The 26,484-nt window shown below is 38.1% G+C and overlaps 3 protein-coding genes across 5 annotated transcripts; 2 read left to right on the top strand and 1 right to left on the bottom strand.

Moving 5' to 3' along the window:
* Positions 1-2,637: 2,637 nt before the first annotated feature.
* LOC135935724 (protein Hook homolog) lies at positions 2,638-4,339 on the top strand. Of its 2 annotated transcripts, none has more exons than XM_065478270.1 (5): positions 2,638-2,802; positions 3,090-3,271; positions 3,327-3,620; positions 3,676-3,843; positions 3,920-4,339. In XM_065478270.1, the coding sequence occupies exons 2-5, from the start codon at positions 3,143-3,145 to the stop codon at positions 4,187-4,189; spliced, it is 861 nt and encodes a 286-aa protein (XP_065334342.1). In that variant the 5' UTR covers positions 2,638-2,802; positions 3,090-3,142; the 3' UTR covers positions 4,190-4,339. The 2 variants fall into 2 exon arrangements, with proteins under 2 accessions (XP_065334342.1, XP_065334341.1); XM_065478269.1 differs by having other exon boundaries at positions 2,640-2,802; positions 3,108-3,271.
* LOC135935723 (angiotensin-converting enzyme-like) lies at positions 4,328-15,249 on the bottom strand. The gene is made up of 12 exons (XM_065478268.1): positions 14,944-15,249; positions 8,644-8,802; positions 8,179-8,227; positions 7,971-8,111; positions 7,736-7,915; positions 7,558-7,652; positions 7,319-7,464; positions 7,102-7,232; positions 6,218-6,452; positions 5,915-6,016; positions 5,736-5,858; positions 4,328-5,512 (listed from the first exon to the last, which is right to left on the bottom strand). Exons 1-12 carry the CDS (start codon positions 15,163-15,165, stop codon positions 4,801-4,803), a joined length of 2,295 nt encoding a protein of 764 aa, XP_065334340.1. The 5' UTR covers positions 15,166-15,249; the 3' UTR covers positions 4,328-4,800.
* A 5,853-nt stretch (positions 15,250-21,102) lies between these two features.
* LOC135936623 (angiotensin-converting enzyme-like) lies at positions 21,103-25,815 on the top strand. Of its 2 annotated transcripts, none has more exons than XM_065479502.1 (12): positions 21,103-21,137; positions 21,981-22,236; positions 22,528-22,689; positions 23,069-23,177; positions 23,238-23,381; positions 23,441-23,629; positions 23,715-23,812; positions 23,868-24,162; positions 24,215-24,458; positions 24,759-24,857; positions 24,921-25,064; positions 25,129-25,357. In XM_065479502.1, exons 2-12 carry the CDS (start codon positions 21,997-21,999, stop codon positions 25,265-25,267), a joined length of 1,863 nt encoding a protein of 620 aa, XP_065335574.1. In that variant the 5' UTR covers positions 21,103-21,137; positions 21,981-21,996; the 3' UTR covers positions 25,268-25,357. The 2 variants fall into 2 exon arrangements, with proteins under 2 accessions (XP_065335574.1, XP_065335573.1); XM_065479501.1 differs by lacking the exon at positions 25,129-25,357 and adding an exon at positions 25,450-25,815 and having other exon boundaries at positions 21,104-21,137.
* Positions 25,816-26,484: the final 669 nt, after the last annotated feature.

Genomic DNA, 26,484 nt, shown 5'->3' with positions numbered 1-26,484 from the left:
TCGGATGGAGGGCATAAAAGAGCGGTTTTATAACAGCCTATTGACACACGCCGAGGCATAACTGCGCCATAAACAATGATTAAGTTCGGCCCTGGCACCACCGAAACGAAACACCAGCTCCGCCGCCCCGGATTAACCTCTCGCCACTCGCAATGCTTGCACCGAGCAAAAGACGCATGGAATTGAGCAAGATTGAGATAAACGAGTGAATTAGCTGCGAAGGTATCAGTCGACGCGTTGCAAATTGAATTATGGCGTGTCTGGATGTGTTTCCTACTCAGGGTAAAAGCTATACAATTCTATTTCTTTTCAATATATTGATATAGCACGGCCCTGATCGTTCAAATGCACGGATTTAGTTAAATAATTGACTTGTGGGGAGAATCACCGCACAGTATTAAAATTATGGGATTATTGGGTGTTCATTTATTTATATAGGTTTTCCCTGCATATTGGCACGCACTTTTTAATGAGCGTGATAAATTTTTAAATGCAAAATTCACAATTGTTTTAAGAAAATAGAATCTTAATCACAAATTAAGGAAATTAAATTAAATTAAAATTATTTTCTACACTATAAGTGAGTTCAAATTCGGAAACAAAGAAATCATTAGAGCATAATTTCGTCTCAACAAGCTTTTTTTCAATAAAACAAAATAGGACAGAGTTGTTTAAAAGTCAATTTTGAAATGAATTTCATTCAGACTTTAAAAATCGGATTGCTTTAGATTGAGGTGAAATTCAAAGAATTTACCAGCCCGAGAAATAATTTTACACATTAATTGAATGACAGCACTTTTGGTCAGCACTGCTCTTGCTTGATTCGAGGTGTATCACGATCCGCGGTCAGGCAAGTATGGTTTCCCATTTGGCAATGATTAAGTCGTCGAGCAGATTAACGGCTTGCCCTATTTTCTGAATGGAGAATTCTGGCAGAGGAACCGGGGCTTGCATACGAGCAGCTGCACGGTGATCAGCTCGGAAGACCAAGGTGCCTCCACCCCGAGCTTGTCGGTGCGGTTGTATTTCACCCGCGTGAGCGCGATATTCAGCCAAGTGGAAATAAGCGAGGCTTTTCTTAATTTATTTCTCAGGCGTTAATTTATTGCGCCTCTCGCTGCGAGATAAAAACAACGCGCAATAAATTGCTCGGCTGCAACCTTGCTTGCTCCTTAGGGCGCACACGCGTCATTAAGCTAATGGAGGTAAAATAAAAACACCCTATGGTAAAATATGAGACTAGGCTCAGCCGGCAAAAGCGCCAGCTCCAGGTATTAAAATGATAACAACTCGCTTTTCCGCCATGATAATCCACCCTTACTTATTTGGCTTCGCATTGATTTAGTGTGAGGATGTGGATGCGATAGGTTTTATATTTATTTGTTTGAGCTGTGTGCGGTTTGCGTTCTACTTTCTTTCACTCTGCTCCTATACCTGTCAAGTCGTAAATCCGAGAAGGGAGAATTACCACTAATGGTGCGTAAGATTGAAGAATTAACAGACAGTCTTTGACTTTCTTGTTAATACTTTTCTTTTAATCAGTTATGAAATTTGATTTCTGACAAAACTTTATTTTACATTTTAAAAAAAATTCATTTTCTCATAGCCCTGTCTTTTATTATTTAATTTTGTCTATGTCTTCAGTGTGAACTCAGCATAATTGAATTTACACTAATCCCAATTTATGTGGCTAGTTAAAATATTTTATAATAAAAAGTATTCTTTCTCCTCTTTCTCCATGGAATAATAAACATACTCTTGGACAAGTTTTTTATTCTTAACATCTAGTATCACAGAAGTAATGCTTATGAATACTTTATTCGGAACTTTTAGAAGATTTATTGCTATCTCGTTTTCTATGACTCAAATTAATCATAACATAAATCATGAATTTGAAAGCGTCGAAGAATAACTGCAGATCTTTTTTTATTTTAAATTCAATCATAATTTTGATATATTCATCAAAAAATGCATGGCAATGCAGGTTTTTTTAATTCTTTAATTCCATTCAACCTTCTTTTTCTTCGAGCCAGAAAAGTAAAAGTTATGCAACCCCGGGAACAGAAGCGCACTGCCGGTTGCACACGGCACACGAAGAGCAGGCGCGTCCTCGAGTTCATCTACGCGCACTCTGTGAGAGCAGATTCTCACTTCCTACCCCCGAATCGACCCCTTTCGGTGGGTTTGAAGAGCCATCTTCGTTTAGCTGAGTGAAACAAAAGCTGATCCCTTCGTCCTTGGGGCGGGAAAGGAAATCATTTGTAGCAATGCTAGATTAATTAAGTTGGATATTTCATACCAACGAGAATGCAAATAACGCGTTTTGAATTTCATTCGGTTCATTTGCGTGTTTCTCGAGGTGTAGCAGACGCATTGCGGACGAAGGAGGCACCAAAGGCGCGCACTTGTGCTCTCGGCAGGGCTAAATATAACTGCGGCTCGAAATAGAACGTGCTGTTTACTCCACTGAGAGCGCAAGAGAAAGCAAAAAGTGATGCCAACAACTCTCTAGTTTAACATACTAAACTCTCAAATCTGCAATAAATTTACCGTATGACGCAGAAATGAATCAACCGTACTCTATTTGGATGAAATTTTGGCACAGGAGGGTTGCTCCGAAAGAGGGTGGCTAAAGTAATATCGCGGACCGTACAGCGTTGAGTTGGCCAGTCTGGCCTCTTCCTGTACACGCAGGGGCTGAGGAACGAGACCAACACTCTCAATCCGCACCGTCTCGTCTCTTGTGTTGCCTTTAGTCCCTCTGAAATTCCATTTCCACAGTCAGAATAGGGAACGCGGCGGGTGAGTACTTCACAGCTGAGGTTTTTGGAACTTGTCGACTAATTTAATTGACCAGTTGATTAGAATTCGTAATGCTGATTTAAAATGTACTTTCTAAAATAACATACCAAGCAGTCTGCGTGATTTTGCCTTGGTAATACTAATTCTACAAAACATAAATTTTAAAAGTGCTTGTAATAACGTTAGCAGTTAGTTTTTTTTAGCATACAAAACTATTGCCCTCGATGAATCTTTATTAATTCAACTTTCAAAACGGAAATTAAAGCGATATATTGATTTTCCGAAAGTGAATCATTTCTCTGCAGGAGTTCCTGAGGCTGGGGAGTCGGAAGGAGCAATTATGGAAAACGGAAATGGAATAGTTACCGAGCAGGCACCAATTCCTTCATTGGAGGAGGTGGAGTCCACAGCGAAAGAGGTGGCCACTCTCCAGATTCAGATCCAGCAGCTCTTGAGCCAGCAGAAAGAGGTAATCTTGCGAGGTATTTTTAACTCCGCTGGTTTAATTTCCTTGCCGGGCGCAGGCTGAGAGTGAAAATCACAAACTGGCTGAGACGCTGACCAAGGAGCAGGAGCAAAACAAGCAGCTGAAGTCCAACGGAGTTTCTGCACCGGCCAGCAACGAGGAATTGCTGGCCAAGGTGCAAAAATTGGAGCAAGACATTCAGCTGCGCGTCGAGGAGCGTGAAAATTACAAAAACAAAATGCAAGTTGCTGACAAAAGAATACTGGAACTTGAAGCCGACTTGGCGGATGCGAGGAAAGTGAATGAAGAGATAGGCGAGCCAATGAGCGACAAAGAAAGGGCCACAGTCAAAGTATGATAGGAAAATATTTGAAAACGAAATATTGATTATGAACATTTTTGAGCAGCAAACGTTGGAAAACATAACAGAAACTCTGAAGGCTTCCACGGCGCAGTGTGAAAGCTTCCAAAGGCAAAACACACAACTGCAGGGTCAGGTTAGCGCCCTGAAAGAGGTCATATCGGTGCATAAGGATTTGCTGAATATCAGAGGACTGGAAACAGAACAGCTTAAAGTAAGTAGACCATAAACATAAGTTTTTGTGTAATTTATTTGTGTTGAATACGTTTTAAAATTTAAAATTCTTATAGACGACAATTAAGCTCTTGGAGGACCACTCACTAGCAGAAAAAGAGCGCAGGAGTGCAGTCCTATCAAAAATGGAAACTGCTGTGAAACTGAACGCCGAACTGAAGAACGAGTACGAAAACCAGCTGAGGATTTTCCAGGACCTCAAACGCAAATATGAACAAAAGGTCGAAATGATGAAGAATGAAAATGAAAAACTGAGAGCTCTGATCCCAGCTGAGTCGATCATCGCGCTTGAAGTTCCGCCCGAAGAACCCATTTTGGAGCAGTAAAAATTCTAAAGTTACAAAACAAGGTGACAATGAAATATCCGCGTATTTGTGTAATCTTCTTTCATAAACTTACATTTGCTCCTGAATTTTCAATATAACATAATATTCAATGATTTTGTGGAAGTACATTGAATGCTCTCCATCTAGAAAGGGTATTTTATTTTCACATCTCACAATTTAGTATGCATACAGAAATACACTTGGAAAGCAGAGCTAGCGAACGGTCTCTTCCAAAAATAGGAATACTGTCATCATTCTTCATGCAGCACTCTTGTATATTTATATTCTCTTCTCTAGTTAAGGTAACAAAATTTTCGGCCGCAATTAGAATGCGTTTTCTCACAACAGAGTCTCTAGAAGTTTGTGGCCACACTTATTTTACAGTATACAAGTTAATAGTTACAATCCTAATATCACAAGATACACGCCTTTGGTAGGCCATTTGGAATTTGAAGTGTAAACTTGGAATGATTTCCAACCATTCAAACACTATATGAACAGAGTCTTTTGTTCCAAACAAATGAATGTGTGTGACACATAATATTGTGATGATAATGCAAATTGACGGGATAAATATTCACTCACAAAACACCCTATTAACAACAACATTATTACTCTCTTATATTTGAAATAACAGAGGTTTGGGACGTTCGTTTAGCTTCAGTCTCCTCTAGGACAATGGTCTCCGTTGGTGACTCAACGTCTGGAGAACTCGCTGGACTGCGAAATGTGGAGAACGCGGGTTTAGGAGTGGAATTTCCATTTTCCGAAAGTCGCTTGGCGGCCGCGGGGGAAAAAGACGCTGGGCGGCCTACACTCCTACGGATAACCGCCTCATATTGGGCACCGTTGCTAGTCTTTCGAAGCTCTGGCTGAGACTTTCGGCGCCGGTTTACGATGAAAATTGCCGCAACAACTATGACCACTCCAAGCAAAATTCCCCCAATCGCAATTATTGTGGTAGGCTGCGAGGTATTCATGTTGTTCTCCTCGTCATTGGCCAGATTGGATTCGGTTGGAGTGTCCTCGGAGGCAGTTGGAGCTGCAGTAGTGGCCGCTGATTTCACACTTTGTACATGAGAATCGGTTGGTGTAGGCATTCTGATGCTTTTTGTAGTCGGGGTGGACACTGAAGAAGTTTCGATCACTGGAGGCGATTCAGTTTCATCTTCATAGTCTGAGGAATCCAAGGTAGCCATGTCCTCTAAGATGGGAAGCAGTGGTTTGAAGAATTTCAGCAAAGGGGCGGTGCTGATCTCCGTGATGTTAATTTCACCGAGTACCTCAGGCCATGGTTGCGTGAGTCCCGCTCTCAGCATCGATCTGCAATTTTATTTATTTTATTTTTCTGATCTACGATGCTTTGCACATTAATCTCTGTTGGGCTTTTTATTTGTTCTTTGAAAGTGAAGTAAAAATGGAAAAAGAAGTATAAAAATAATAATAACTTGAATATTTTAATTACAATTAAATATGATTCGTGTTGAATCTGCATTCTTCTTTTTTTTTTGGTTTTTTTAGGAAGGAATAAATATAACAGCGTTACCTGAAAGGATCGTCTATTTGGAGATTTCCTATGCCTAGTTTGAATAAGTCTCTGCGACTGGAGCCAGCCAGTTTTGTGAGATATTCATAAAGTTGAAACTGGATAATTGTGCCAGCAAACTCACTATATGTATAACTTGAATTAGGTTACTGTGTATTAATATAATTTCGTCCTATTACCTCAACCGAGGAGCGTTTGACGCAACCGCTCTGTCAGCAAACAAATCATAAATTTCTTCTTCTTTCAGTGCATCTGGCGGGGCCACTCTTTGCATCTTTTTCCTAAAAATAACATTATTTCTCAACTAAGTCACATAGATCTTTGATTTAAAATTATCTGTATCAGCTCTATCATAAATATCAGTTAACGTCAAAGTATATATGGAGTCAATATATAATGTTGATGGCCATAACTCATGAATTAATTCGATTGGCAATGGTAATAATACAACAGGCGCAGCGTGCACATTTTGATTAGTCTACCTCAGCTGCCAGCAATAAGGTGGCAGGGGGTGCGATGGATTGGAGGCGTCTCGAATGCGGCAAAGATCGACACCAAGCAGATAGGGTAGGCGAGGCAGCGTCTTCAGAGCCACCAGCATCCGCAGATTGACCGCCTGGCCGTGCGGATCTGACGGGTCTCGCGACAGCAGCTTAGCGTCCACGACATTCGCAGTCGCCAAGAGTGCACCCAAGCCGGACATCGCCTCAGGTATGGCTGAAAAGATAATTTTGAAATATTTTCTTATTTCAAAATCAAATTTCTTATATAGAATTGGGCAGGGTTAAAATTACCTTGCGTATAGTCGGCAAGATAATATAAATCCCTGCAGTGAAATGCAATTACAAAAACGACACTTAATCAAATCGTTTCAATTTATCACACTTCTTTGTACATTAATCTGAGGATTCCACAATTATCAATTCATGGTTTTTTAATTTAGCAACCGTATTATTCCACGTGTATACTTGCTGTTGAGAGTTGAAAAAAATTGATACTTGAATACAAAACGTCATTGATCAATTAAAATGATGTTTTATGCATACTTAAAGCTGTCATGATTGATTATAAGAATTTCATTCACTCCAGCCTAAGGAGACCTTTGTTTTTAATTAGATTTCGTCAGATATCAATGGCCAAGGCTACGAGATACTCTTCCTCAGTATCAAAGTGCAAATATCTTGAAATTCTCTCTTTGTAGCGACCGAAACAAAAAGTTACTCCTATTAAAAGGAATGCTATTTGCTTTTCCGACACTGTCCAAGCGTAGCGATAAGAAAAGCCTCTTCAGCCTCAACAGGATGCAATTATATTGAACTTTGGTCGAGAGTAGCCAAGAAACAAAAACAGTGATAAAGTAGCTCACCAGAGTATCGGTTGCCGTGGCGGAAAATGTACGAGTTGGTACGAGCAGCTAGGGTAAAATAGGACGCACGGAAAACGTTTTCATGCGCTTCCAGGTAGTTGATCCAACTTGTAGCGTTGCATGTCATAACCCTAAAATCATAAAACGGTAACCCAGAGTTATTGTGCAAGATTAAATAGAGCCAAATATTTATTTGGTCTCATTTTCATCTACTCACCTAGCTCCATCGTCACTGCAAGCAAAAATCACATCTGCCGGACATTGGCCATTAAATTTGGATTCCTCCAAAAAGGAATGGCTCAACTCCGGAAGTCCTAGGTCTTGGCTCATTTTCTCGGCCATGATATAGAGCTGCTTCTTATCCTATCAACAGACAAGCACGTGCGCGTCAGAGATTACAAGTCTTGTCCATATTAAAAGTGCGAGAGAAAGAAGCAGGATAGAATGAAAAGTCACCTGCTGCGATATTGAAGATTCCAAACTTTTCATTAGATCATCTAGCAGAAGCGGTTCCTTTGATATGTAAGACCAATCAATTCCCTCGGGAGAGCCTGTCAATCAGTAGAATATAATATTTTAAATAGACTCAAGTGTTCAAATTTCACGAATTTTGAAAAGGGCAAAGCTTTCGTACCTAGTAAATGGATGGGAATGTCTTCCGGCACGTCAGCGTACACTTTTTGGAGGCTGCGCCGCACATAGTCATGGAATTTCTTGTAGAGAGGCTCAACCTCGGCCCAAAGTTTTTGCGCCTTGCTATAACCATTTTTCCAATCGCTCTGCATCTCCCAGAAATTTTCTAAATCTCTTTCCCCTACAATGAAAATTCGTCAAATCTGATGCCTGTGTCAAAACTGTTTTAAATTAACTGTTTAATGTTGCCACTTTTGTCGTCAGACGTAAGAAATCCTTGTAGTTTTCTTTAGGTGGCTTTAGTTGCTCCTGCCATTCAGTCCACAAACTTTTAAGCTGCGTTTCTTCCTTGATTGTCAAGAAAGCGCTCGAGTAATCTGAATTTTTAATTTAATTTTAAGTACAGAAAATGCGCTTCTATGATGAAATTAAAATTTTACTCACTTGATGCCGCTATCAAATTCTGTTCAGCTGCGACGGTAAAGTATGCCCCCTTAAATATTCAGTAAAAAAATGAATATTACATGAATACAAAAATAAACTGTTAATAGAGTCAAATAGATTGTTGTTTGTCAAATTATTCTTTAGTGTCGGACAATTTTAAAAATTTTGAAAGAAAGGTTATCGAACACCTTGGTCGCAGAGGGTCTTAAACATTTTATATTATTAACGCGATTTATGACAGAAACTTAATAATTCTATTTTAAAATTTTCAATTCAGTTACAGCAAATATTACAAATTATTTGCTTCGTTTCTTTAAAATCATCAAGTAATTGCTAATTTTACATTTTTTTACCAAGGTAGAGCCTCGTCTGTCCGTGCCCTTTATATATAATATTCTTACGGGTGAAAAAATAAAAAAAATAATGGCCACTGTTGTAAATTGAAAATTGTCAATGATAGCCTACCAGTCTGGCGTCGCTTTCTGGTAGGAGCGCAGCACCTGGGTTTGCCATGATCTGCATTCGCCTAGCCATAACCTGCGTTCGGAACTCCTGGAAAAGGTATTGCTGGGCCTTCTCGGCGACCTCTTTCTGCAAGGCAGCCGACCGCACCATTGCTTCCACCTGTGTAAATAATGCAAACGGGTTAAACACAATAGTCAGTCAATCACTCGCTCTAAATTATTCAGCTCGTCAACTGAAAAACTATCCTCCCGTTGGCACATCCTTTATTCACAGGTCCATCGCCATTTTTTTTATAATGCATTATTCCATAGGCTCAATGGCACCAAGCATTAAATAAAGCATTGCATAATTCATTCTGCAGCGATATTGATCGATACTACACAGTGCACGTTATATGGGAAAATACTAGAGGAGAGACTAAAAGTGCTGGCGAGATTTCGTCACTGGTTTTCCCCAGCATCTTTTGTTTCCAAGCTGCAAAGTGGCGATGACGTATGTGATGAATAGGCAAAATGGGGGCGAAAATGGTACTGTGTGAAATCTCTTGTATATGCAAACAGATATAAGCTGATGTTTATTTGATGGGATGACGTTGGCTCTAGCTAAACCTATTGCTTCACGTCGTTTAATAATTTATGACCGTTATTGCTATCAACTTTCACTAAGTTAGCTCTGCGGACAAATTTGAGATTCCAGGACATTACACTTCCAATTTTGGCCAAGGTGGCTTCTATCTCCTAATTTTCCTGCTTTTAATTACGAACAACAAATTTCCTGCATTTAAACTGCCTGTTTTTCTAAATTAGGACTAATTACTTGTAGAGAGTTCAAACTTAAATTGTTAGCACAGAAAACATGAATATATTCTCTCCCATTTTTTAAAAGACACTATATTATATTGATCCCTAAACGACACGCTTTTATTTAAAAGATATTTTAGATGAAAAAGGAAACTAAGAATAACTCTATACTCTGCGCAAGTTGACAATCAAAAGGATGGACGGTTACGAGATAAATTATGAAGAGAAAAACTATGTCGCACATCGATAGTTTCTACTACCAGTGATTCATAAAACTTCCTGCAGTTTACGTGAATTTTATTTTGCAGGCAAGGTACTGCCGATGATGATAACAGAGACGTTACACTGACTGGGGGTCGAAATTTTTATCGGGCGTTAAAATTGCGGCTGGGATCGACCGGCCAAAGGGACGCCATAGGGCCCATGGTAAACGTATGGGGCGCACCGGGCAAGCAGCCACTTTGCTCGATTAGCCAGTCCAACCCTTTAAGCACATATATTATGTTTGGATCTTTTTGTACACAAACCTTAACTCCGCATTGCAACTCGATCCAAGAAGTTAAGTTACTGAATTTGTTGTACTCACAGCATCCCAATTGTGTAAGAAATTATTGTATTACGAAATAAAGGAAGGGAAGGACTGCAAAGAGCAACAAGCTCTCGCGCTAATCGGACTCCCTCACTCTCTCTATCTAACAGTATTATGTGTAGAAGTTGTCAATTATATAGTAGTAATAGTAATTTAAGAGAGCAGCCCGACGCTGATCATGGAATTGTCTGCATAAATAACAAGGTATTTTGTCAAATCATGATTTTATTTTGTGTGAAACTTTGTTCCCAGCAATTGACTTTGAATGTAAGCATTCGAAATTAAAAGAGAAAGTGTAAAGTATATAAAAAAGAAAGAATTGAGATTAAATTGACAGCATATCGTCCCACCACCACAGCGGCAGCAGACACGATATTATAGCTCTCTACTCTATCGTGTGAGGCTCCATAAGCGCCGAAACTCATCAGCCATACCACCCTTCCGTGGTATCTCTCATAAATACCTGAGAAGCCGAAACCACGAGCTGTCTCTTTACAAGAACATCCATGTGATTTTTTTCACTTATATATTTCGTTAAATTCACTGCATGTGTATATAATTATGATTTAAGAGCTCAATTTTTCTCAGATTGTTAATTAATTTATGAGTTCCACTTTCATTCGTATGATAAATGATAAGTGAAGCAAAAAACACGAATATTCCACGCTGTCCGATAAAAAAAGAATTTACACGAAACGAATTGCTATATAGAACGTGCAAAATTCATCCCGACTGACCATAGATTTCACAAGCCAGCCCAGATCAGACTTTAACTTATTTTTGTTGTCAACACTATCTAAAATTCATCACGCGAGATGATGAAATTGGCTGTTTGCTCTCTGGAAATAGTTGAAAAAACTGCAAACAGTTATGTACGTGTTTTGTCGTCGCGTCACGTCGACGAGCGCACTAGGTCAAACACTCAAAAAGAAAGAACCGACAGAGTTTGGTATCGCCGCGCAGCCGTCGTGATAGTGCATATTTTATTGTGTGTATTATGCTTGGTACACAAAGAGGAGCAGCATCAATGACGCTGAATAAGAGAGTGCGTAAGAGCTCTATAGAGCCTTGAAATTTTGCCGTTGAGACTTTGTCCCAGTCATCAACACAAGTTTTATCACAACTATTACGGCATAGTGGGTTCAGGGTCCTTTGGAACGAATGCGACGAATGAATTACTAAGAACGCAGAATTAATAATAAAAAACACCACATCCTTGATTTATGCGCGCCTTCACAGGCACGTTTCAACAAAAAAATTTAAAAATAAATAAAAAAAATTTTAATTAATAAAATCTCATTAAAAAATTACAATATATTTTTAGTTACGCGGCATGGTGCCAATGAAACCAATATTAACTGGCATTGAAGAGATAACGTTTTTTCAAGCTATGAACATGTCATTTTGAGTATATTCCATTCATACCGTGTCTTGTGGTGCTGTAAATTAACTGCGCTAATTACTGCCAGTTTTAATTACAGCATTTCTTAGAAAAAGGTTATTGAGTCAATCCGTTTACTCTTGTGCATTGCGCAAAAGCGGAGATTATGCACCTGTGTATGACAAACGTCGCTATTTATCACACAAAGGCTCGTTCATTCGGTCAAGGTTAGGCTTTAAAATAATAGCAACGCATCATAAGGATTATAGAAGAAGCAGAAGAACAAAGTTCTCCGCACAAATTGCTGAGCCCGCGCTAATTAGAAGCAATTAAAACCATTAAAACTTTGCCTGACGCGACCCCTTATCTTCCGAGAGTCGCCAGACAAAATAATTTTGCGCGTGGTAGACACATCAAGACGAGGGACCAAAATTAAGTAGGATAATGATCGACAACAGCCGCGAGGCGTGCATGCTCTGGTAGACACAATGTGTGGAGTGAGTGAGAGTGTAGAGGTATGCTGCTGATGAAAGTGACCTTGGCTTCATATACACACACCAAACTACTCGACAACCTGCTACCTCCCAGAATTGGACGGAATTGTGTTACTTGTACTCATTAACGCACACTGCACACACAGGAGAAGCGGCGGCAGGCGACTCGCTAGGTTGAGCGGCTTCAAATTTCCCTAACAAAGCAAACGGAAATTATTTCAGGAAAACGACAGGTGTTTGTGACGCGACCGTGCATTAGGGCTTAATTTTCAAATCGGAGCTCGAGTTCATTCTCAAGTGCTTGTGTACTCCAGAAGAAGGGACCAAGTTTAGTGTGTTGAAAACGATAACCAAAGTCCATTGATCTGATTTTCAATAAAGATTTGAGAAATTTCGTAAGAAGTCAAAAGAAAACAGTTTTTTGTAGGGCATAAAGATATTAGAAAAAATAGAAACAAACCCACAAAACTAACGAAGCAAATTTTCAGTTTTTTAGAATTAAGAACCGCCTAATGGAGTTCTCAACAGTGGAGCTTGAACTACAGCATTGTATTTAAATTATTCACAATTGCCAGCAGTAACTAGGATACATTTTCTTTGAATGTTTGCGAAGGTCAGTTTTCTTTCGAACGCATTTAAATATATTCTGCATAAATTATCATAAGTCATTCAAAATTAATCCACATCAGGGAAAATAAAGGTCAAAATCACTCAACCACCTTCCGGCAGCGTGACATCACACAAACCACGCGACTTATAGGCCAATCATAGCTTAGAATAAAAAAAGTTCGTCGACTTTGCACGTGTTAATTGTTCAGCATTACGCAACAATTGAAATAAAAGGTTGTTTATATCTAAATAATTATGAACTTCAGCTATGTATGCATTATATTCGAATTTCCTGATGAAATTTTTTCTTATTGTTAAGTCAAACAGTTTTCAGAAACAAGGTTTACTTAACTTTGTTATCATTAAAGAGATTTTTGTTTCAATGAGTTGAATAACAAACAAAAACTTTCTCTGATCCTTTTATTTCCTGATTTCTTATCGTCTGCGTGAATAACTAACTGTATGTCTGAGAAATAATCCTGATGCTATCAGTCTGATCTCATGGCTCTCCTGCCACGCGTGTGCCCAACTTGATGCAACAGAAGAGCACACAATGACGTTTCGTCGATATGAACACTCAATACGAGTACATAGTTTTAGGTTTACGACACAAATCAATTTATGGAAGTTTCATAAAACAAAAGATGAAAGTGACCTTGGACACAGGATTTAATTTAAAATAGCCTTTTGTTTGCTAATCCGGATGAATTTTAACATCGTGCAAAAACGGTTTATTGTGTTAAAATTAACAAACAAGAATTGGTTTATTTTTTATTAAACTTAGCGGCGATCTACAGCGGTTTGAATATAAAAAGCCCACGTCCATATATTCTGCAACGTAACTTTTGAGCGCAGCCTGATCATTGAAGCATTAACAACACAAAATTCTAACGTTCTGATTCAACACCAGCTGACAGAGCCGTCGCTAATGCACGCATTTATCTTGCTGCCATATAAACACTATAAAACTTGAGTGCAGATGCACTAAGTTTCTCAATGAATTCCTTGCGCGTCTGTCACATCATCACATGTGTATCGCTCCAAATAGAGAGCAGACACCGGCGAGGGTCTCGTGGGTTTGTCATGTGAGTCACATTGCCAATTTCCGAGTGAGTAGAGTCACGATGGAACAGGAAAAATCGCACAATAAAATGCGACTCACCATTGATTGGGGATACCGAGAATTCCTCTTCAAGAAAGGTGTGTCCGTTTGAATGTGTGAATGTAAAATCTAAGGCTTGAGCAATGAGTGAAATGCGCTGGAGGCTGCATCAGGCACTAATTGCAAGCTGTGCAAATTCAGTCTAAAGTCTCTTTTTGCTCCCTACAAATTTCAAAGCGATGCTATCACCTGTAACCGTGACCTACTTAGCAATCGCGCGAAAAGCATTTATATTTAAGTTGCATCCAGCTATATCAAAGAAAAGGGCCCAGCTGTGATGCTGACAGTTCCTGAAGAGCCGTTTGCTCTGTCGCGCTACCACGTGTGTGCATGTGTGTGTTGCCTTAAGTTTTTATGTGTCTGGAGTTTTATTTCTTTTCTATGCTCTCATACGTACAAAAGTCCCAAGACGGCAAGAGGAGCACGCTTCCTGCGTTAATATAATGGATTAAAGTTGGTCTGCCTTTATTGATTTCCTGCGTGAGGGCCGCAAAAATACATCATATACGCCTTCCATTTGGCCATCTTTGGTTGCCGTCTGGTGATATACTGATACACTTTAATCACCAGAGAGATAACTTTGCCAAACACTGTAAATATTACTAAATACACTATCCGCAGTTAGTTATCTGTGCTTTCTTTATGACTTTTTTCCTGGATGGGCCGCGAATTCGTTGCAACGGTGAACTAAAACATTTCTATTTGGTAGTATTCAATAGCAATATACATCTGAATAAAGCTGCTTGAACGTTCTCTCTGTCGCTAATATCCATCAAGCGAATTCGATTCGGTTACGCTTGCCGGCGCGGGTGATTTAGTTCTTACCGTTCTTGCGGTCTAATCGAAACCTGTTGCACCAAATGGCTTAGCTGCGATGATTTCAAAGGAACTCAAAAGTGCCTATCAAATTTTTTAAATGTGTACTCTATTTCTGAGAAATCTGAATCATTAGCTTTTAGCTATAGCAGCTGTAGTAGCACAATGAGTCATTATTTGTAGATGATAACAGGAAAGTCAAATTAAAAATTGTTTCCGTGGCACCATAATGACACTGCCGAATAAACCACATTGTCGCTTGTTAAAAAAGAGCTTGAAACACGCTTCACTTTATGTGTTAAAATCTGATTCGTATATTATCTAAAGTAAGTGACCTAAAAATAGATTTTAATCCCTAGCACGATATGATTAAATTATCAAAGCAAACTCGCTTAGATGCTTTGTATTTAATTTTTATAATTTTTAAGCAGGTCAAAGATGATTCTCACCCTATCCTCCGCAACCTGTTCGTCCTGCGGCTTTTCCAAAAAGGCCCAGAGGGTCGTCTGGTAATTGTCGCACCCATCATCCTCTGCTTCGAGGTCCCACTCTATAAACTCGAGGAAGTTCGACGCCTTCCGTTCATCGTCCAGCGACAGGAAGTTGGCGCCGATCACAGTGACGAAGAAGACGGCGCCCAGCAGCAGGCACCTGACGAGCACGCCGCTCATATCCGCGGCCCCGCGATCACCGACCACAACCACGCTGCGATCCTTCTACTCGAGGACTAACTCTCTGACACTCTCGACGCGCTCCGCTGCTGCCACAAACTCATAGCCCCTCCACTAACAAACGCACTGCTTTAGCGCTTGAGAGTGTATCTCTCGCTCACTCTTTGGTTCATCGCGATGGCAACGGCTCTTGCCCTATGTCCAGCGTTGCGGCCTCTTGGCCGGGTGTCCGCTTGCCCAACATCCGACTGCGCCGTGTATTTGAGTTGATTGACTACCGGGAAACCCGGAAATACATTATTTTAATATTCTAGTCGCGGCGCACCTTACCGTGCAAATAACGGAAAATGTTTTTGTTTTCTTAATGAAAGGTGACGGTGAGATGCTTTTCAATTTGGCGGATTACTGTTTTATTTTTAAAATTTAATTTTTCCTGTCAATGTATTGATTATGCAAATGAATCGTCAAATAGGAGCTGAAAATTTCAATTTCTGTGCAAGTAGAGAAAATTGCTATTTTTATTATTTGTTAGCTACGATAATAATTCAACTCTGTGGTAGAGTAATGATACTCAAAATAATAACATTTTTTCCTTAAATATGCCACAAATCCTTATTCGTAGTTTTTTTTCATTTGCAAAAGGTAGTAATCAACCAAATCACACAGAATTGTGACACGAAATCTTGTAATAATTTAAGCTAAATATGAGGACAGTTTTATTATGAAATAGATGGCAAAAATTAAGGACGCGCTTGCTTCATAGCGGACGGTATCGATTATCGATCTGTTTCAAAAAGCGGCGAACGCCCTCCCTCATGGTACCATTAAAAATTAATCCTCTTTGGACGAGATGGATTTAGCTGCTTCCAACGCCAATTTATTTTCCAGCGTATAGAAGCTTTGTATCGTATCGATTTTGGTGCAATTTCATGCATGTGACTAAAACAGAAAGGGGAATTTGGGTTGCAAGTGTGTTCTCTACAGCTCTTATCATCAAGGGAACGGCAAGATAAACAGCAGCTGCGCGCAGACGTCGATATCAAAGGTTGCTGTTTACTATTCATCAAAAAATTTTACCTCCTATTAAGAGTGCAAGTCGAGGAATTGTGAAATGAAAATTAAACGTCACCATTCAAAAAAAAGTTTTATTTGAGCTGAATCACAATCACCATGTAGTTTGCGATGGCACCTAGAGCCTAATCAATAGATTGACGATGGTTAAAATATTACAGGATGCTTTAAATTTAGTTACAATAAAGAGAAGCTGAAAATCAAGATGAAACAGACCCCAAGCGGAAAACTTCATCTTTCGATTCTGTAGTGCAATAGTCAAAAATGATTCCACCTGTCAATTGCGTTAAAATTAAATATTTTCTGTATTAAAATTATGACATAATCTACCTCTCGCGTAGCTACCACGTCTGAATAAAGAGCTCTTGAGAATAATCTAACAACTGATTGCGGAATGAGCTCCAACTAAAAATATGATAGAACATTAGCTGCCTGATATTTCAATTAAAAAATCTTACCGCTCTCTTCACTATTTCTGGGCCTAGCACAATCAAATAAAACTCGACTATGGCTAAAATTCCAACAAAACCAACGCCGAGGTACACAAATGAGGACGCAAATTTTGATAAGCCATGCAGAAAGAGCCCCATCATCACGAGAAATACAAATTGATAGAAAACATTGGCTAAGAGGAAAATTGAAAAATATCTTTGAGTTGCTGCTTGGGCTTGCACCAACGAGTAAAATGCCACTTTTAAAGTTCTAACTTCAAGTGCCACGTGCTGTGCATCCATCCTTCGTAAATTATTTGTCTCCTTTGCTATGAACTGCAGCCGGTACGACAGCTCATTGCACACTATCAAGAATGTGTACGTTAGTACCTCAGATGCTTGTTTGAAGAAAAAAGAGATGAAAACACGCTTCATAATAGTGAAATCAATTTGGCCATCATCGATGGAAAAGTTTAAAAAGCACGCGATGAAAAGCGATTTCTGTAAGCAATACAGTGTGAAAATTCCAATACAGAAAAATGACTTTAAAAAATCTTACGTGATAAGTAGCCAGAAATGTGATCTTATTTACCACTTTTTTCGGGTTGAACTGTTTAAAGCACGAGTCAAAGCTGTCCAAGTGTTGGGAGAAATCTTGCAAATAGTTATGACTGTTGAAGCTTAAGAAAATGACAGCGATTGCAAGTATAGATAAATTTGCATCGATGATAGCTTCAGCTGCTCTCAATTTTGTTTTCAAAATTGACTGTTGCATCTTAGATTCTTTGTAGAAATTTGTTGCTTGGTGCATAAGCGCGATTTCAATAAAAAGCAATATCGATGCAGATATTATTCTTCCAAACGTACTCAAAGTTATTCTGTGTTTGAATATTTTTTTGAGTGGCAGTAGGCCATGAAAGGAAAGGTAAATTAGTAGCGGACGGAGGTTTTGTAGGTTCAGTTGTGTCATATTACGTACATCAAAGGTAAATGCCGCATAAACTAATTATTTTCAAACATTAGACCTTGTTTCAATCACCTTAATGCTAATCGCAGTGGAGATAGGAAACCAAACACGCATTATTATATAATGATTGAAAAATCAATAGCTTAAATGACATCGCAGCGTGTGTGCCCTTCAAAAAGTGTTGCGGTCAATATTAATACAAAAGTCCTTCGCCAAACCCCTCAATAAAATGAAGTGTGTTCGCCAATTTGTGTCACTCCAAGAATCAATTTTTTACTGAACATGTGTAACAATGAACACATTGCACAATCTACAATAATTCACTTTTACACATGTAACATAGAAACAGAACACTTATCATACGCTATTTCAAAAAATTTCATCCTCCTGTCATTTTTAGTTTTATTGCACTTAACGCGGGAGTGTGGAAATTTCTGCCGAAGTTGATATTTCTAATGGTTGATTATTAACTATTTATTTATGAATTGCATGACAAATTTGCATTTTTAAATTGCGGAAACGCTTTAAACCTTGACATTCAACAAACACGAGATTAATGGAATTTTGTTTAATATAATATGCTCAGCTTTATACTGTGCAGAAATTATTGAAGCATCACTATGCAATGCTGTACACACAAGGAAAAAAAATTCAAACAACGTCCTCTTTGCTTTTGTCCACAGCTGTAAAAATCTCACAGCACTCGATGATAAATCACTGTGCTTCAACTATGATAAATATGTAATTTGTTACTGCCCCTAAGGTCTGCACAAAATGCATGTGAATTAGTATGGCATATAGTGTACAACTGAAAATTAGTTAATTTTGCTTACGGTGAAGAACAAAGGCAAGTTGATGTAGAAAAATCCCAGGGCTTTAAATCCCCAATCCACAGCCTGTGCTTCTTCGACAAATGATAGAACCTGATTTATAAAATGGAATTCAACTACTCTCTATACTTGCATTAATTTGTCATTTTACCTCGACGTCATATTCGTGGAAGATTTTATTTCTCACTTTGATTAAAGAAACTGTACACGATACTAGCTTTTGGCCCTGCAAAAATTTAAATATTAAAAATTCTATAGTGAATTTTCAAAGGCCAACCTGCTGCTGCACGCTATCCGCTGCCCGCACGAAGTTGAAAAAATTATATATGCAATATGCTGTCAGAACATATAAAACCCTCAAGTATTCAACATTTTCTGAGTAGTAAACTGTGATTGGCATGGCGAGCAAAAAAACTGACTCGCGTAGAACATTGAGAAACAAGAAAAATTTAAAACTGTGTTCCAGTTGCATTTTTGCCGTGTGTAACAATTTGAAAGCATTACGTAACCGTTGTAAGGAATTCCTGCACCCGTTACGATTTTCACAAGTAGTAATTATGTTTATTTGAGACTCTATCATCTCATTAATAAGATATATTCTAATTTTAATTTCTTTGCAAAATATTTCAAATGATAGTTCCAGATTGTTTGCAAAAAAGTAAGCGAGATACCGAAAAGTTATGTTAATTTCTGATTCGTCGCCTGAATTGTATAATAATCTGGAAGACATTAGAAAGAAATTTATGGTTGATTGAGCCAAAATTCTGTTTCTTATTTGTGCGCGAGTATTTGGAGGCACATCAAAATTTAGATCTACTAACGTTAGCAAGTCTATAAAATCACTAATGGCTTTAGGAATTGTAAAAATGGTAAAAGGGACTATCCAAAATCCCAAAATAGTGTGTGAAAACTGGCTCAAAATTAGTAACGCTGTTTTTTTGTACTCACTTGCGGATCTTTCAGAACTAAAATGTTTCCATGCTTGGTAGTTTAAAAATGTGTAATATGAATAGAAAGAAATCAAAAATGTAATAGATACAAGCCTATTAAACAAACAAAACGTGATTCTCCCATTTTTTTCTACATAAGGCCAGAAGCCATGAATTTTAAAGTAAAATAAAAGTGGTTTTACATTTGTTAACATGACTGGCAAAACACCCACAAACCCATCATTTTCACTCTATGAGACTTGCCTGACTAGGCCATCTATATTGATTGCTCATATCACTTGGCAATTTTGTATGCTCACCCCCATTCAAGTAATTAATCAATATCACTATGGAACAGAAAATTTTATTGAATTCTCTAGACGCATAACACTAAAATTATAAGCACACACAGATTAAGTTTTGCACAGTTTTGAAGCTTCTCTTGGAGTTATTTTTCTTGCACGATCATACTTTTGAATGTGATATTTTCCGCAACACTCGTCTCAAAATTTAAATTTATTATCATCATCGTATGGTTTATAATAAAAAAATTGGATTTAAACAGAAAATATTATGATAGCCATAACAGGCATAATTCACTCTAAAACTGTAAATATGATTGATATAGATAGGTGTTACTTGTATGATCAAATCGCACATTAACATTATTAATTAATAATGCATATTTTTCAATACTTTATTTTACCTATTTTTTCAATGGTAATTTTCAATCGCAACCATAGTTAGTGTGGTAGATTAATGTTTCCTAATATGCCTACATTTTGTTTACTATCGTTAAAAACACAGTTGTTGAATTTTACCTTATCCAATTATGAGAAAGCAGTTCTTTAAAGTTTAATGACATTTTATTTATTAAATGTACAGGATAAAACGAAAATGTAATTTTGAATATATTTATTGATTTTAAAATTTTGTTTCATGCACTAACACCATATAATTTGCTACCGCAGCGAGGGCCTATATTCCAATAAATTCAGATTTTTAAACTTTACTTTTTATCACTATCAATGACATACCAGGAAGGTTTGCTCCAGGTCCAAATTAAATATTCCAGCAATTGAAATTTTCCAATTTAGCGACCTTGCACAAGTTATGAAAGCGTTTACCTTAAATAAAATTAACATTAAATCTTAATCATAGAAAAATCTAATTTTTACCTCTTGATCATAAGGTTTTATATCAATATGTTTTCTCTCCATCAGACTATATCCAGCGCTCGCCATTTGTACCCCCTGCAGTATCCAAAACAATGACATTTTTTTCAATTTTTTAGTAGATATACTTACGTAAAATTTTAAAAGCTCAGCACTTTGAGAATATAGCACGATTTTAATAAGGTTTATGAACATTGTAAAAGCCAGGGATGACAATTTTAATTGTGCCATTAGGTCAACTATGTGAATTCCGATAGCAAGCATAAATGTGAAGTGTCTGATCAGATTGATGCAATAAAATATCTGCCATTTACTTTGAATGAGCTTTTTAGCGTCGCTCATCAGTAGCAAACATTTTCGATTAGCCCTTAACATGAAAATTTTGGTATTTATGTTATCTTCGTTTTTAATTACTTTTAAGCTGCCTGAAATTGCTTTAAGTCTAGTAATGATTTCAAAACAAGTTATTGAAAAAATCATTTCAAACATAAAGGTAAAGTAGAACGGCAGCACTCCTATCAAGACCTTCTGCAAATGTAGGTAGTGGTCGAAATAATTCACCAAAAAGAGTAAGATGGAAATTACTATTTCATAAAATATCTTCTTGAGGATTTTCCGTTCACTAGAAAGTTGTAGTTTAAGTTCATCGTCTGCTTGTCCCATATACTTGATAAATTGTTGCAGGTCTCGAAAAACTGAATTAACACATATTGAGTAAATGATCCATAAGTATGTTAAGAGGGAAGCTAAAATATTCAAGGTCAATAGGAAAAACGCTTTGAAATACAGGTGTCCAATTCGATAGAAATAAATAGAGAAGCGTACAGAGTCTAGCAAATAGCGAACATAGTAATAAGTAAAACAGGCATGTGCACTGACAGATAAAGTTTTGAGCCATATGTTTAACCTCGGGTTCCATTTTTTGTCAAACACGTATGGCACTATTCCACTGACTCTCAAAAGTATAAATAAGTAACGAAACTGTCGGAAGCTTGTGTGGTTTGGCATGCTGCTGAGGCAATACTAAAATGAATAATACGTAACACTGTTCAATGAACTGCAGGGAATCGACTTTAATATCACAAAGAGATTAAAACTTATGAATATTCTTGCTTTACATGGTGTTTGTTCAACATATTCAAATTAGAGGGTCGATTTTTTGTTGCGTGTCGCGCCATTATAAGCAAGCTATCACCGAAATTGCCCTTCACTGTAGTGCTACACCGTTCGCAAGATAAGCAAGATGAGCCTACCCGTCATAAACTAAATGAAAAATCGGTATTAATTAGAGACGACACAACAATCAAGGCTATTCATCTTTCCTACGCAAGCTTATCTAATCTAATCTCGCAGCTATGTGATTCTGTCTAAAAACTAAACTAGCAGTAGCATTAAATGATCATTCCATGCAGATCGAGTGGAGCAAACATGGTCTCTCGAGCGCTCCTGCTGGCACTTGCGGTCGCTCTGGTAACCGTCGAGGCCGCCATCGCCAGAGTAAAACCCTTGCAAAGGCAAGGTAAGATACCTGGAGCAGAGGAGGTCGCTATTGCTGAGTACCTCAACGGACAATATGAGCTGGATGCCTCAGCAACGTGCAACCAATTGGTACTCGCCGACTGGGGTTATACCACCGACGTCAACAACGCCACCGCCGAGGACGCTCTGGTATTTAGCTCTCTTATTTGAGAGTATTTTGCATTTTTTAATTATTAGGAACTTGCACATATGAAATTTTAATTTTTCCAGAAGTAAAAGATTATCGTTTTGTAATAGTAATATAATCGAATAAATAGAAAAACAAATTGGAATTAGGAATCTTAAAGTCAAAACTACACATTATAATTTTCAGATCATATAATATCGAACATTAACTAATATTTTTAGGTTTTGTTGTAAATTTAGTTAACATATTTTTTTCAATGAGAAATTAAGAAATTGATTCAACTTTGATCTCAGCTCCAAGCAACTCTAGAATCGGCAGCATTCACCAAAAGCCAATGGGAACAGTACTTCCGCGACGAAAATTGGGAAACCTACGAAGACCCTAGCGTCAAACGTCAAGTCATGTTCCTCTCAGTCTTAGGGACTCCTGCACTAAGCGACACTGACCTTGAACAGGTACGTTGGTATCACCAAACTGTAATTAATCCCCACTAATCGCAAAAGAATAATATCGTTGGTGTATTATACTGCTTGAACCTGCCATTCTAGACTTCATAAATTCACCTTTTAATTGTTCCTTTATTAACCTTAAGTGGGTTGACGCACGTGATAACGTACTTGAAAGATTAGGAGTCTGTGTGCACTACTCATGGTTTTGCTGTATCTTAAGCATTCGAATGATAAATCAAATTTTTCAAATAGAGACTCTTGATTTCTACGACTTTGGCATCCAATCAATAGATGAATAATCATTTTTGCACCTTATTTAGATAAACTTACATAAGCAGAATTTGCATGGTTTTATTTATGAACTCACTATTTTTGATATTTTTAGTACAACAGAGAAATCACGACAATGACTCAAATTTATAGTGCAGCCCGTATTTGCCCATATATCAACCAAGGATGTAATATTGAAACCGAAGGGATTCGACTTGAGCCTGGTAAATACTCTCGGTTGGAAAGGTTAATTATTTAAAAATAAAATTCCCCCACTCTTGTAGACATGGAGAATGTGTTGGCTACTTCTCGTGACTACGAAGAACTGAAATACGTCTGGTCTCAATGGAGAGATGCCTCCGGCGCCAATATGCGTTCCAATTATCAGAGCTATGTTACTCTTAGTAACAAAGCTGCTCAGGCCAATGGTTGAGTGTTTTTTGTAAAATAATTATTACCATTAATATTTTAAAATATGGTATTGTAGGATTCGAGAACATGGGTACAATGTGGCAGGCTGATTTCGAGACTCCAGATTTCCAGGCGGACATTGACCGACTGTGGGCTGAAGTGAAGCCTCTGTATGACCGACTGCACGCTTACGCTCTAAAAAAACTGCGAGACGTTTATGGTGACCAGATTCCTGCAGGAGACAAGATCCCAGCTCATCTTTTAGGTACCTGCTCTGCTTTACACGCGCCGCCTTTGCGCAGATTTCTAGAAAAATCAGTTCTTTAATTAAACATGGATTTTCTATTAAGGAAACATGTGGGCTCAGTCTTGGGATAATATTTATGACATCCTCGTCCCGTTCCCTAACGCCACTAAAGTTGACATCACACAGGCTATGCTTGATCAGGTAAAAGAATTGGACTCTCCAACTTCATTTTTATGCTAGGTTTCATATATTTTAGGGATATGACGTTCCTAGAATGTTTGATGTGGCCAATGAATTTTATACCTCTCTCGGGTTGGAGCCAATGGTAATGTCGTACACCGGGAATTCCATCATCGAGCAACCAGACGACAGAGATATTTTGTGCCATGCATCAGCCTGGGACTTCTGTGACAGAACTGATTTCAGAATCAAGATGTGCACCAACGTTGACGAGGAAGATTTCATCACAGTTCACCATGAACTCGGTCACATTGAGTATTTCATTTTGTACAAAGATCAGCCAATTACCTTCCGCAAAGGAGCGAATCCAGGTATTGCCAATAAATAGAAATATCGAAAAGAAATTATAAAAAATTCACACAGGTTTCCACGAGGCTGTTGGAGATGTTATTGCTTTATCGGTGAAAAATCCCTACCACTACCAAGCAATTGGTCTGCTGGAAAACTACGAGGACAGCTATGAAAACTCGATCAACACACTCCTTCGATTTGCATTGGGCAAGGTCGCCTTTCTACCTTTCGCCGTTCTAATTGACAAATGGCGCTGGGAAGTTTTTGCTGGAACCACCACTGAAGATAAATGGAACGCTCGTTGGTGGGAACTCAGGTAGAAAATTTGGTGTCGGGTACAAATAAAATTTATTGATCAGATACGTTAATCAGGTAAAACAATTTTGAGCAAAAACACTGCTCGCATTAAACACAATTAAAACACTATAATAACAAGCGCAAATTTTCAAGATAATATATTTAAAAAAAAGAAAGTAAGCGTTTTAGATCAAATTTTTATACAATACGATACAATGCTGCAGTGTCACTAAGACGTTAATAGAGATTTAGGATTTAGAGTCTACCAAATGTTCGATAATACGTTATATTATGTATGTTAAAATATTTTTTTTTTTAGAAATGAGCTGCAAATGTTGTCAGCCCCTGTTGAAAGAACTGAGCAGCACTTTGACCCTGGAGCAAAATACCACGTTGCAGGCAATTCCCAATATATTTCGTAAGGCTAATTAATCCATATCTACCATACCCTTAAATAAAAATAAAATGAACGCAACAACAGATACTTCATTGCCCACATCCTGCAATTCCAACTTCACCGTGCCCTGTGCATTGAAGCCGGCCAGTACGACCCCAACAACCCTGATGAAAAACCTCTATACACTTGCGACATTTACAAATCCACCGCAGCAGGAGCAAAGCTCAGGTAAGGATTGTTGGCGGTAAAAAATGGTGGTGGAGAATTGGTCGTAACGGCGAACGTTTTGCAGAAACGGATTGCAACTTGGGGGCTCCCTTCACTGGACAGAGACTTTGCAGCAGTTGACTGGGGAAACCCAGCTCAACGGAAATGCGCTATTGGAATATTTCAAGCCACTTTTCGATTTTTTGGCTCCTAGAGAGCCATGATTCTATTAAATGTTAAAGTGTGCTTTTAACTTGCCGCAATGATTACCTGGGATATTACTGAAGAAATAAAATTAATAACGAGCATCACAATCCGTTTCTAATTAATAGTTTTAAGTTTTAACTCTCCCATGATTTTAGGAATTATTTTTTTGTATTGAATTTTATTGATTTTTGATCTGTAGGGCTGGTCTCGAGCTTGGCGGCTCCTTGCATTGGGTCGAGACTTTGAAATTGCTGACAGGAGAAGAAAGCCTCAGCGGAAAGGCAATGTTGGAGTATTTCAAACCACTTTTCGATTTCCTTGAACCTGAACCTCCTGTGGATCAAACGGTCCCCATCGTGGTAGGTGCCATCCTAGGTGGCGTCGTTGTTATAGCTCTTGTGGGATACTTTGTTAACCAATACCGCAACAGAAATAAGGATTAGCATTAATATCTGTTAACAGCAATGCATTGATAATTGTGTAAGATTTGGAATGACATTAATTTCTCGCTTTGTCCACTTTGCTCAATAAAGGTATATTTTCAGTAATTGCAAGTTAGGAAGAAGTGAAATATTTTATTAACAAGCCTATTGAAAAAATTAGAGGTACATAAGTCAGCAGAGTATACACGCATGTCATCGATCATACTCTATTTGCAATTAGGTTTTAGTCCGCACTGTTATTAGGATGCAAGTTTTTACGAGTTGCTCGCTATCTCACAAACAAGTATCTCAAAGAAGCTAAACCGATAAATAAAACTTCTGCAATGAATGAAACAGGCAGTATCATTAAAGCACTGATAACGTAAGTAAAAATTAACTTTGATCGCTATCAAAATTATTATTTTGTGCTTTTACTATATAGCAGGCTAATGGATTTATATTTTAATTGTTTCTTCATTCACAAATTCTAATATTTAAAAATTAATGAATCCATCCCTATAAAAGACGATCCCTTCCGAAATCATGGTAAGTGATTTTCATAAAATTATCAAAAGTCAAAAGAGGAAAGTCAATAATAATCTGATTGAGGATTGAGTCTTCGCATTGTAGAAGCAATTTTCGCGTCACTGACCATGAGAATAGGAAGAAACGAATAAACAAGCTCCAAAAAGATGTCTTAAGGCCTGTGTAAATGAAAAAAGGTGCAATAAAAGGAAACCCGATGATCCTACGATTTTTACACTGAAAAGGCACAACTCGCACACATCTTTAGCGCCGTTTCGGCTCAAAAT

Source organism: Cloeon dipterum, chromosome 2 (genome assembly GCF_949628265.1).
Source record: "Cloeon dipterum chromosome 2, ieCloDipt1.1, whole genome shotgun sequence".
Classification (NCBI taxonomy): domain Eukaryota; kingdom Metazoa; phylum Arthropoda; class Insecta; order Ephemeroptera; family Baetidae; genus Cloeon; species Cloeon dipterum.
This window is presented reverse-complemented; position numbering and strand designations above follow the sequence as displayed.